Source organism: Silene latifolia, chromosome 3 (genome assembly GCF_048544455.1).
Source record: "Silene latifolia isolate original U9 population chromosome 3, ASM4854445v1, whole genome shotgun sequence".
In the NCBI taxonomy this organism is placed as follows: domain Eukaryota; kingdom Viridiplantae; phylum Streptophyta; class Magnoliopsida; order Caryophyllales; family Caryophyllaceae; genus Silene; species Silene latifolia.
In genome coordinates this window covers 13,096,669-13,110,564 of record NC_133528.1, presented here as the reverse complement: position 1 = coordinate 13,110,564, position 13,896 = coordinate 13,096,669, and the positions used below count along the sequence as shown (strand labels likewise).

Here is a 13,896-nt window from a genome sequence, read left to right as displayed (position 1 = left end):
ACTAGTCACAATTTTAGTTTTAGAGGAAGATCTCATCAACTTTATTTTAATACATTTTAAGTGAACTAATATCTAGCATGCGAGAATGAATAAACTAAGATGATGGCTTAAAATAGTGTGACATCTTTATGTCCATGATAACTAACATCCAAACTAAATGAGTCAATTTTCATGCATTTAAGTAGGTGGTTTGGTTTAGGCGGAATATGATGCACTAATTATCATGCGAAGAAAAGCAACAAGAATGGAAAAACGTAAAACAAAAATAAAGTCCTAGTGTGGCCTATCTACCAAAATGAACATAAATACAACTTTAGAATCCTTCCTAGGACCCGAGAAGCTTGTCTTGATGTTCCATCTTGGTCCATGTAGCGGGAGTGAGCAATCCAATCTCCATCTTTAGTCTTCTCAAAATTACAATTATTAAATTACAAAATAAACCTATTTACATTCTAATTTCAAAAACATAATACTAAAGAAAAACAAAGGAGATTCGAGATCTCAAAATTACATCAAGATTATGTTTCCATCATTACGAAAACATAATCATCTAAGGCCACACTAGGTAATACAAATTACAATCGATTGCAAAAATACGTAAATAAACCATTCAACAATTCATACAACTAAATAAAATGCATCAACAATAAATTAATCATTCAAGACATAATTCCTTAATTATGTAGAGTAATTTATCCAAACCACCTATTATAAAATGATCAAAATTATGTGACAATTCCTCAATTACTCACAATAATTCCAATCTTAATACACATTAACTTGTAATATGAATTAATCTAACATCATTTTAAACCACTTTAAAATAATTGAGTATCTAAAATTTGTGAACTTTTTCACAACAAACAATCATACATTATAGATATAATGTATAATAATTATTGGCCAAAACAAAAAAAAAAACTTTTTTTTTAAAGCTCTCGGCATTCTGCCCTAAAATTTCGAAAAACAATTTTTATTTTTTTTTTCCCTCGAAAAACAACTCCTTTTATGAGAACAAATTTGTTTAAAGTTGCTACTATAACAAGATTGGCATAATCATCAACTTTTAATTTAAACATAGATCCAAACTAGATGATTCAATTTAACCTCTTAAAATGAATATCTAAATTATGATTAAATCGATTATCTGAATATTTGATTCATCGCAATTGATTTGAACATTATTAAATTAATGAATCATGATTCTTAAACAACAATTTAACACCATGTATGCCAAAACTATATAGCAAAACAAATGAACATTATCAATCAAAACAATTTCCATTTACATTTCAATTTAATTCTTATTAAATCAAAACATCTACAAATTTATCATATTATCATCTTAACATATTAAAACAAAAATATCAATAAATCAAAATGGAAACAAAACATCAAAAACAAAAAACCATCTCTGCAAAAAAAAAAATTGATGCGGCCGATTTTTTTTTTTTTTTTTTTATATTTTTTTGTTTTAATCCATTTATGAAAATCATATAAAATAATTTCGTGGCCTATGCTCTGATACCACTTGTTAGAAATATCGGTATATTTCATCAATAAAAATTCGGATTATAACGAAATTATGAAATATGAAATTACGAGTCATAAACGAAATGTATAAACAAAAGAATAGAGATTAGAATTAACCTCCGGTCCTAGCAATTTGGCCTAAGAACGAATATCGAGATCGATATTCTCCTAATCGTTGCACCCAAGATGCTCCGAGAAATGCCTTTTTCTTGCTAGAAAGAGAACCCTAATTACTAGTATAAATTTGTATTTTTTCTTAAAGAGGTTCCAAAATAAACAAACACCAAGTGAGGTTATGGTTAGTGTTGAATGAAGCAAAACTTGATGTGAATTTAATTTCATAAGAACAGTTGTCTTAATGCTTAGTCCAAGATCTTCTTTGACTTTAGAATATATTATTTATTTATCATATATAAGACGGAATTTGATTTATATTTCACAATTTGACATCTGTGTATTTCGTTTGGTCACTTATAATTAAAAGGTTGAATTATTTTATAACTCTCATATGATTGGAAATGTTTTCCTTTGTGATGATTTGTATTAATTGGATTGGATTTGATTTCCTATGATATTTTCTTGAATGTTGAGAGTGTTGGAACTAAAAGAAGATTGACCGAAGAATTTTTTTTATTTTCTTTTATTTTATGGCATAAGATTCTTAGCCATGTTTCTAAAGAGAATATTTATGGACTTGACAAATGTGAAATCGTATCTGGACTTAATTTTAAGGAACTCTTAAAGGTTATTCGAACTGGCATTAGTGGACCATTATTCTCTATTATTTGTTGAAAGATGTCATATATCACATTCATTGATGGTTATTCTATATGTGATTATGTTTACCTTATAAGTAATAAGTGTAAAGCTTTTGTTAAGTTCAAAGTAATTATTGTCAAGGTTTAGAACTTGTTAAATATGACTAATAAGAATGCGAGATAAAACCGAGATGGTGAGTTGTTATGACAAAACATGGTGATTCGGGACTATATATGAGATTTTTTGTTGAATGCTTATTGTTGGACTATATACACTATGTCAAGTCTTCTTAAACTAACTGTAGTGAGAAGGATAGGGTGAGAAGTTTGATTCGAGATACAAACTAACAGATTTTATCTGAGTTAAAGCTTTTAAAAGTGTCTTATATATCTTGGATCTAGTACCTCACAACTTAGTTTCTAAAACTCATTTTGAATTGTGGATAAGAAGAAAGCCAAGATTTATCCATTTGAGGTTTGTCGTTGTCTGTTGAGGTAAGACTTTATACCCATTCGGAAAAGTAAGTTTGATCCTAAAACCACTCCTACACTGTTTATTAGATTTCCTAGAACTTTTAAATTTTATAGATTATGTTATCTGTTAAATAACATATGAATTGTGGAGTGTATGAGGGTTCATTTTCTAGAGAATGTCTTAGGGACCTTTTGTTGTAACAGAAGGTCTGTTTGCCTCATCATGAGTTTGTTAGTCTTCTAATTGTGCATTAGAAAAATATTTCTTTTTTTTCTAATGGAGGAATTAAAGAGAGATCAAGCATTTAGCTATGGTGATTTTGTTGTCTATATTGGGGAAGTTGATTATGACTTGGGTGAAATAGTTAAGATTATAACCTATAAATAAGAGACAATCATATAATCACCCCACCTTATACTAATCTTTCGATGTGGGACTATTCTACTATTTATAAGTAATATATTCACCAAACTTGGATTATTTTTCTGATGTGGGACAAATAACATATTCAGAATTACACCATCTTTTTTGCACTCAATTCGACATCCAACCAGATTCCGAATACTGAATACGGACAATTGCTACTCATTATATCTAATAGTTATATTTAAATTTAATAATATGATCAAGTACTTTCCATTAATATTTGTACGTTGTTTTTCTTCAATTTTTTTTATCATAATTGAGACACGGAAATTTTCCGTGGTACCCTTTAATTTTGTCAGATTTTCCACGTTACCCCTACTTTTAAGAATCTACTTATCTACCTATGGTACCCTTGAGGTTCCATTTTTTTGTCCATGGTACCTCCTAATGTAAAGGTTGTTAAATGAACGTTAAGTTTGATGGCGTGACAATAAAATAACAATTAAAAAATAATACCCCCTTTATTGTTTTATTGGTACGGATATCTCTCTCTTCTAAATGAAAATTAATTAAATATATCATTATAATATTGGAAATTTCTCATGATAACCTTGAACTTTGATAGATTACACATGATACCCCTAATTTTAAGTTTCTACAAATGGTACCCCTATGTTTACCTTTTTCTTTCCCAGAATACCATTTGACAACTTCTGTCATAACGTCATTACTCCTATGACTTGTGACGCCTTTTTATTTTGTTATCTATTACACAAACATTTGATACCTAAATAACAAAACACAAATAGCATGTCATGCTCAATTACTCATCTAGTTACGTATAGGAGTAACGGCTTTATGAAAAAGGTAAACACAAGGGTACTATATGTAGAAACTTAAAATTAGGGGTATTATGTGTAATTTACCAAAATTCGAGGGTACCATGAAAAATTTCTGTTATAATATTGACAATTTTATCGCTCTTTCTCCTACCTAAAAAATATTACAACTTGAAAAATTTAAAGTTTAATTCAAGATTATGTTTAAAGTCTCTTATATTATAAGTATACTTTGAGAGATTCAATATATTTGGGGTGATACCTAAGTTCCAAGGATAAAACTTATTTATAATCATGGGATCTCCCCACCTTATGATAATCTTCTGATGTGGACAATTCAATTATTTATACGTAGTATATATTTATCACACCTATATTATTTTTCAATATGAGACGAATAACATATTTAAAAGTACACCATATTTTTTGAACCTAATTCGAAATCCAAACCGATTTAAATATCTGAATGATAATAGATGACCTATATAGAAAATGAATGATACCAAATATATTCAGATATTAATGATTTAGTACTGACAATATCACAAGATATTGTTATTATATCGATATGGTTGAAATTTAATGAACTAGATAATGGGGATCTTATAAATAAGTGCAATTTTATTGTCGACATATAATATTTGATTATAAATGAGCCATGGATTAGATGTCCAATTATTGACTTGAAGTCAATTTAAGTTATGAATATTAGAAAAGCAAATTGTACAGTTTTCATTATCGAGTCATCATCATGTGCATTTAGAGATTAAGTTCATCATTTGCATCTTAGTTTTAATATATATACATTATTGCATTGTTTTAGAATGTTGTTTAATTAGTTACATATCGCATGCACATGATTAATTATATTGTTATATTTTGATAAATGTTTAAAAAGGAGAAATGTTATCTTATGAGATACTCTAACAAGGATAACTCCATATAGGAGCCTCTTATAAACGATCATCAAATGACGATGTTTTATTAATTGAGTTTTGGGAACTCACGATTATATATGAACCTCTACGACAAGATTAAAAGGTTATCGTGATTATTTCCAAAATGGAAATTTTAAACTCCTGTAGAGTTACTTGAAAGAAATTATAATTGTCTCAACCTGAAATTTGAGCATATGAAAAGAATGATTTAAATGAGCTTCATGCTAAACATGTGAAATTAGTTTATGGTCCAAAAGTACCATAACGATTAAAAAATAATGTAGTCAAAGTCTACAATAAGAATGTTAATCTATACTATACATATGTGGTTTAGCAAAGAAAATCGCTCAAAGGTCTTAGATGATTTATTCAATAATTATCGAATTGATTCTCCTAAACACAAGGAATTAAGGGAATGATGGCTACACCCTTTTTCCCTTCGATTAGGTTTTTTGTCACAACAGATTTTTCCTAGCAAGATTTTTAACGAGGTAGCATTATAAGTGAATTATTACGCTATAGTCATGTCATCGTGATTGTTGAGATGACAATTGTTTTAGACATATAATGTTATGTCGTTTATTGAAGAGAAACTATATCACTATTGTGGAAGTATTATTTTGAAATGAAGATCTAAGAGTTATTATGAAATGATTATATCCAGAATGTGAGTTCTCAAAGAAATACGATATCGAAGCTGCCATAGATTTCTATTGACCGGAGATTCAAGCTTATCAACCACAATGGGTACTACTTCAACGATTATCAAGAAGTAATGTCAAAGCATGGATCATGTCAAGATTTATCAAGTTATGTAATCATCAGGGGAGTAGCACGCACTGTAATCTTTTTCCTTAGCCATGGTTTTGTCCTACTGGGTTTTCCATAGAAAAGTTTTAACGAGACAGCTTGTTATGCGTGTTTGAAGATTAGTGTACTATTTTTCTTCACTAGTGTTTTCCCATGGGATTTTCAAGAAAGCTTTTTTAACGAGGCATCTTCTTCAGTGATGGACATCAATGGAGGAGTGTTATGAAATATTATAGTATAATATTATATGGATGTCCATATATCTTAGAACTAGTATGGGTGCCCGGCTTCGTCCGGGCTACCTCTATTTAGCATTAAAATATATTTTCATTTAACTAAAACTACTTTAAAGTTGCATAACTCATAAATTTATCATTAATATATTTTTCTATGATACGGAGTATATCTTAAAATTACAATGACATGATTATGAGACAAATTCACTACTCCCGCTATTAATATTTTACTTAAATCGATTACTTAGCTAATTTTTCATATATACTTCCTTTTGTTCTTATAATTGTTAACTTTTATCACATTTGTTATTATTACTTTTACTTTCACTACTCCCGTCGTAATTATTGTTTGTTACTTTCACTACTTGTACATTAATATTGATAATTTCACTATTCCCATTGTTACTTATGTTACTTTCACTATTCCTGCTCGCTACTAATATTGTTACTTTGACTATTGAAATGAATGATTACTATCATATTACTATATTTAATGTTACTACAATTTTTTTCACTACTAATATAACTATTATTACTCTTTAAGTATCCAATGAGTGATTTACATATATGCATTAAATATATTACATATACGCATTAAATTAATTAAGTCGAAATAATTATGGAATATTATATTTTTTGGAAATCTAGCTTGATTTATTTACTTTTTAATAGTTTCCAAAATATAATATACTTATATCATATTTGTTTATGTTAAAATAATTAACATCTTTATACTAATTAATACCATAAGTGGGACATATTTATTTTAAGGAAAATTGTTCTCTAAATTTATATTTCAACCAAAACTATATAATATTTACATTGTAGTCCCTTGTTCAGGTCAATCGCACAGTATTATTGATTTAAAACTATATAATATATAGTATAATTAATTTGTATAGATTTATTTAATTACATGGAAGTACCTTGGTTTTGGAATTAATATATAGTAAGTATTGGTGCCCGGCTTCGCCCGGGCTACCTCTACTTACCATAATTTTTTTTTCATTAAATAAAATTACTTAAAGTTGCATAACTCATAAATTTATCATTAATATATTTTTCTATGACATATCCTAAAATTGCGATGAAATAAATTTTGGGGCAAAATCACTGCTCCCGCTATTAATATTTTACTCTTATTAATGAAACAATAGTAATAACATTTCACTACTTGCCCGTAATCATTGTTACTTTCACTACTCCCGCCGTAATTATTGTTACTGTCACTACTGTCGCATTAATATTGATAATTTCACTACTCCCGCCGTAATTTATTTTTACTTTCACTATTGCCGCATTAATATTGATTATTTCACTACTCCCGTTATTTCTACTACTTTCACTAATCTCGCTGATAATATTGTTACTTTTACTATTCAAATGAGTGATTACTATCATATACCTATATCCAATGTTACTACAATTATTTTGTTTAATGACGAAATTACTTTTACTACTTGGGCATGGAATTTTAAGAGGATTATATATTTATATAAATATATTACATATATGCATTAAATCAAATCGAAAGAATTATGCAATATTATATATTATGGAATCTAACTTGAATTATTTATAACCTACTTATATTATATTTATATTTTTGTATGTTAAATAATTAACATCTCTATACATCTAATAAAATATAAAGTTTAATAAAATTGCATAGATTTTAAATTTAATATATAATTTTATGATGATAATAATTAATACCATAAGTGTGCATGTTTATACTAATTAATTATTTTATTTTAAGGAAATTAACCATCTTGTAATCTTCTATAAATATTTAGGAAAATTACCAAGCATCTTATTTCTTTTAGTCTCCTTGAAATTGACAATTTTAATTAATTTTTTTATTTTAAGGAAATTGACCATCTTAATTAATTATTTTATTTTAAGGAAATTCACCATGTTTTAGTCTCTTACAAATGTTTAGGAAAATTACCAAGTTTCTATATAATTTAATTTTAACCCAAATTATATAATATTTGCATTGAGATCCCTTAATAGGGTCCATCACACGGTGCTAGTGATTTAAAACTATATAGTATAATTAATTTGTATAATTTTCTTTAATTACGTTGAAGTCCCTTGGTTTCTGGATTTAATATATAGTATTGATATGCTAGAGTGTATTATCTTATGAAAAGTATACCTTCATTATATGTGTATATATAATATATAACCCCTTATAATGGAATAATATACGGTTCTGTCTCTTTCTCTCTCTATTCTCTTTAACTTCTATGTACAATTCTCTCATCTCTTTATTTCACAACAGAAATTTAAATTTTAGTAGTGGGAAATGAAAATAACTAGGTAATTTACTATAATATCTCGGTGGCGCCCAATTTAAGTAACATCCGGTGACGCCATCTCATTTTCCATTTTTGAATGATCATAACCAAAAATTATATCACTACTTGTTTTAAAAGACGGCTATTTTAGTGAGTTACTCCCTCCATTCAACTCCACTTTACATGTTTGCTTTATCACGTTTGCCAACGCGACTTTTATGCGGCAAATATCTTTAGTTACGTATTTGCAAAAATTATAAAAGTTAGATATTTTTAATGTACACTTGACGAATCAAATAAGATCTCACATGAATATATTTTAACTTATGTATCGAAAGAAAATTAAAATTAAATGTCCGCTTGTGAATAATGTGCAAAAGAAAAACATACAAAGTGGAATTGAATGAGAGGAGTATTTAAGTAGAATAACCGATTTGAATAAAACTTCAAATCACACAACCAAACTGTCACGATCTCCAAAATAACAAAGGAGGACAAGAAAACCCGTCTCATTTAATCTGGTGACACATCACTTAACTAGAAAGGACCACTTTACATTTGAGGTTTCAGTACGCAACAAATTTTCATGCGGATCTACAGAGTGAATATTCCTCTCTCAATATAGACCATTTCCAAATTTCACCTCTATCAATTTTGTTCATCTCATGCACTATAACTTTTGTTGTTAATCAAGATTTTAGTTTCTGGGTTAAATTAAAGTTTTATTGTGAGAAATCAGAAATGAATTTGAGGTGGGATTATCATAATTTCACTGTTTTGATTCTGGGTATCATAATAATCTTGAATACTGCAGAGTTTTGTGTTGCGGGAAAAACTAGTAATTTTTCAAGAAAAAATGCTGATATTTCACTAGATATGCCCTTAAACAGTGATGTCTTTCAAATTCCTCCTGGTTATAATGCTCCTCAGCAGGTATTAGTATTATTTACTCCTTCCGTTCCAATAATTGTTGATTGTGCGCAAAGCAATTATACCATCTATACTGGTTAGATAGCCTAGTAAATTAGTTTGTGAATGATGAAGAGGTGAGTCAAGATAAGTTAACTTTTCAAGCTTTGAATGTGGGTTATTGAAGGTTCATATAACTCAAGGAGACCATGCTGGGAACGCAGTAATCGTGTCTTGGACAACTACAGATGAGCCCGGCTCAAACACCGTGACTTACTGGCCTGAAAACAGCACCAAAATGGTGAAAACAGCTGAGGGCATTCTTCTTACTTACAAGTTTGTCAATTACACTTCTGGCTACATTCATCACTGCACCATCACCGGGTTAGAGGTATACACCTCACCTCGGCTGCTTCTCTCAATGTTATAATTAAACTAAATCCAATATTAGACTTACTCATTGAAATGACCAAGTGTACCACAAGAAAGTTTATTTTAACTAACTGGTTTTTATGCACAGTTTGACTCAAAGTATTTCTATGAGGTCGGAAGTGGGAGTTCTTCAAGGCGGTTTTGGTTTCAAACGCCTCCACAATCTGGTCCTGATGTCCCTTACACTTTTGGTCTTATAGGTACACTTTCTGCTGTTTTCAAAGGTGTTGAAATCAAATTCTTTGACTGTGTATGAATGCATATTGTTTGTAAAGCTAAAAAAAAATATGAACAGGGGATCTTGGTCAGACATATGATTCTAACAAGACAGTGACGCACTATGAGTTGAATCCGACAAAAGGGAAGGCGCTTTTGTTTGTTGGAGATCTCTCTTATGCTGATCAGTACCCGAATCATGATAACGTAAGGTGGGATACATGGGGAAGATTTATTGAAAGAAATGCTGCTTATCAACCTTGGATTTGGTCTGCTGGGAACCATGAAATTGATTTCATCCCTACTCTGGTATGCAGTATGCTTCTTCAACGAATCATTCAAGGTTTAATCTAAAAAAACCCATTACATATTTTGTTTGTTTTTTTCCTTGATCAGGGGGAAACCGTACCCTTTAAGCCATATACATATAGGTTTCCAACACCATATCAAGCATCTGGCAGTACTTCTCCTTATTGGTACTCCATCAAATGCGCTTCCGCATATATCATAGTCATGGCTTCATATTCGGCTTTTGGTACGTTCTAACAACGTTTACCGCACAGCTAAATCATTTTATCTTGCTTTTGATTGAGTATTATTTTTCTGATATAATACAGGGAAATATACACCTCAGTACAAATGGGTGATGGATGAGCTGCCTAAGGTGAACAGGACTGAGACACCTTGGCTCATCGTCGTAATGCATTGCCCAATGTACAGCAGCTATGTGCATCATTACATGGAGGGAGAAACCATGCGAGTGATTTACGAACCGTTTTTTGTGGAATACAAGGTCGACGTCGTTTTTGCTGGCCATGTCCATGCCTATGAGAGATCTGTAAGTATACTTGTCCCAATTCCCATGGCCTGCTCATTTCAGCAGTGTCAATTTTAACATTAGACTTGTGACTCATGAGAACAAACACGTGAGACTCGCATATTGAATACAACATTACCAATGAACACAGCATACAACATTACCAACACGTGAGAACAAACACGTACACGAGACTATAAATCATACCGTATGATTTATGCTAATGTCGACCCAAGTCTTGGCTAAAAAGAAAATCTTTGAACAAAGTGGGTAATAATTCTCTCACAAGAAAGACAGCAAATAGCAAATGATCATGGCCGAATTTGTTACTGCAGGAACGAATATCGAACATAGCATACAACATTACGAATGACCTATGTGCTCCCAAGAAAGACCAATCAGCTCCAGTGTACATAACCATCGGAGATGGCGGAAATCTTGAAGGACTGGTATATGAGTATGTTCTATATATGCTTCTATCACTTCCCATTGCCTCAATGTTTTGCTTAAAATAGGGAACAAAGTCAATTACTTGTACTCCAGTAGATAGATTAATTATGAGACTTGATTGTTTTGGTAAATTCAGGATGACTCAGCCGCAGCCAAAATATTCTGCTTATCGCGAGGCTAGCTTCGGCCATGCTACATTCGATATCAAAAATAGAACACACGCCTATTTTGCTTGGCATCGAAATCAAGATGGTTATGCTGTGGAAGCGGATTCTCTATGGCTTCATAATAGATTCCGGAATCCCATGCATGCTTCGATGTAACTTGACATGGCAAACGGGTTATTCTGGTCAAGTACAGGTCGAGTCAATTTGGTTCGGGTCATTTCGGTTATGTTTGTATTTGGGCCTGGTCGAGTCATTTCTGGGAATTAGGTATGCTTCAGGTGTTTTATTATCGATTTATTTAAGGGTATTGTTCAGTTTAGTGCCATCAAAATTTGGATATTGGGGTCAATTTGTGTCTCAGGTCATATTCGGGTTTACTTGTTCAAATACCGGACCGATTTGTTTTGTCAGGTCTACATGACTACATCTAACGTTGGAGGGCACGCCTTAGTGCCACTATGTTATGGACATGAGCCTTTGCAGAGATCTTCTGGCAATGGGCGAGAGAGTATATGCCACATTTGTGTTCACAACTAAACGATTGGTATATTTTGAGTTTATCGGGATTCTTAGATGACGAGAGATTATATATAAAATATTCCATCCGTCTCACTAGTTTTCTTGCCCGTGCGTTGCACGGATATTAAAATAATATGTGATAAATTTCATAATAAAATGGAATATAGACATATAGTACATTGTTCATGTCTAAGATTTTATGTATGCCGCATGACCAACAAATAATTCCCGTTAACATAATATTGAAATAAGAATAAAAGAGTGTTTGATTAATAAAATACTTTTTTTTTAGGAAAATAAAACGAATATGAAGTTTTTATATATGATACTTGGACTGATAGTTTTAAAAGTTGTTCATTAATACCTGTTTGTTTTTCAATTGGTCAAGGAAAACAATAATATCTACTTTGCATAATCAAATTAATGATGCAACAAATCTCCTTCTTTCGAATAACAACCATAATTTAATCATTGCTGGATCAAATCACTACTACAGATACAGGCTATAACAACGGTCAAAAACCGTTGTTATATAAAAAAGCGGACGTTGTTAAAGCGTCCGTTGTAGAAGGTTTTAACAACGGTTGGTTTACTTAAGGAAACCGTTGTTAAAACTATTAACCACGGTTTTATGTATAAAAACCCGTTGTGGAAAGTGTGACTCAATTTTGGGGGGAAAGTTATAACAACGGGTTGTAATATACAAAACCGTTGTTATAACTAAAGACAACGGGTTGTTTTAAAATAACCGTTGTTGTTTGTTCTTAAAAAATAAAAAAAAAAAAAATTAAATATTACTAGATGCATGCATAATTACGGCCTGTTAGAATTCCAATGCATGCATTATTACTGACATTCACTGTACATATGAACGGATAATATGGAATGAGAAGGGTTAGTAATAGGATTTGAAGCAGCATTATTGAGAGAGATGATGATGATTATGGCACAACTTCCTAACATATATATTAATTAAAAAGCAATTAACTCAACCCACACATTGCTTAGTATAAATACATTGCATATCTCAACTAACATTTCCATTATCTCATATATTCATCTCCAAACTCTAACTCTTAAAACAAACTCTACTTAATCTTTCAAATCAAACTCAAAAACTCTAAGAAAATGAATGATTTCATCCTAAAGACTCTTACCATGATCGAGAACAACAACAACTTCATCCGCTGGTTCCTCCATATTGAGGAAAGTTTCAGGAGCTACCTTGCGGAAGCTCGATCCGCACCAAGCACGCCAAAGAAGATGGCTTGACGGAGCAAAGAGCAGATTAGCTTGCGGCTATATGACGATATAGCAACTGCTGAACGGAACCTCCAAATAGCCAAGGAGGAGAGGATGGATACGATAGAGCACAATAAGATCCTCCATGAAAATATAAGAATTGCATTTTTACATATGTAATTTTTTTTTTTAATTTATGTATTTATAAATATATATATATATATATTAATTATGTTTATCTTACTTCTTCATCTTGCTTCTTCATTGTTTTAGTAACTAATTATGCGAACAATACTTAAACAAATAACATAATGGTCGATAAAAACACATATATGCAAAAGAAATAAATAGAAAAAGAAAATAATGACGATGACAAAGGATGGGCGAGATTTACCTGATAAATACAGAACGTAATAGACGATGAAATCACAATGACGGCGAGAAGATAAAGCGACGATGAGAAAGAGAGAAATAGAGAAAGAGAGAAAGAGAGTGTGTATGTGTTTTGTGTTTGTTTGTCTGCTGTTTTTGTGTTTGTGTTTGTGTATTAAGGGTTGTGTTTTGTGGTCAGCAGCAGAGACTTGCTTTGTGTGGTTTATAGTATGGAAGGTATTGACAACGGTTATTAAACAACAACCGTTGTGAAATATGTTTTAACAACGGTTGTACAAAACACCCGTTGTTAAATAAGTTTTAACAACGGGTTTCAAAAGTAACCGTTGTGATTACTTTTCACTAACTTTGCGCCAATTTTGCGCCAAATTATTAACAACGGTTCCGCATGTGTGACCCGTTGTTAAAAATAATAACAACGGTTTTTATAACTATACCCGTTGTAATTGATTTTAGTAAAATTCGCGCCATACATTCTACAACGTCTATTGTG

The 13,896-nt window shown here is 30.8% G+C and overlaps 1 protein-coding gene across 2 annotated transcripts; it reads left to right on the top strand.

Moving 5' to 3' along the window:
• Positions 1-8,885: 8,885 nt before the first annotated feature.
• Positions 8,886-11,733, top strand: LOC141647244 (purple acid phosphatase 2-like). Of its 2 annotated transcripts, none has more exons than XM_074455357.1 (8): positions 8,886-9,191; positions 9,355-9,558; positions 9,688-9,799; positions 9,895-10,124; positions 10,212-10,350; positions 10,433-10,653; positions 10,968-11,089; positions 11,219-11,733. In XM_074455357.1, the coding sequence occupies exons 1-8, from the start codon at positions 9,000-9,002 to the stop codon at positions 11,403-11,405; spliced, it is 1,407 nt and encodes a 468-aa protein (XP_074311458.1). In that variant the 5' UTR covers positions 8,886-8,999; the 3' UTR covers positions 11,406-11,733. The 2 variants fall into 2 exon arrangements, with proteins under 2 accessions (XP_074311458.1, XP_074311459.1); XM_074455358.1 differs by having other exon boundaries at positions 8,898-9,191; positions 10,968-11,093; positions 11,219-11,389.
• The last annotated feature ends 2,163 nt before the right edge of the window (positions 11,734-13,896 follow it).

Coding starts and splice junctions, on each gene's coding strand:
- LOC141647244 (XM_074455357.1), top strand. CDS start 9,000: ATGAATTTGAGGTGGGATTATCATAATTTCACTGTTTTGATTCTGGGT. Junction 9,559..9,687: donor GCACCATCACCGGGTTAGAG/GTATACACCTCA, acceptor TTTTATGCACAG/TTTGACTCAAAGTATTTCTA. Junction 9,800..9,894: donor TTACACTTTTGGTCTTATAG/GTACACTTTCTG, acceptor AAATATGAACAG/GGGATCTTGGTCAGACATAT.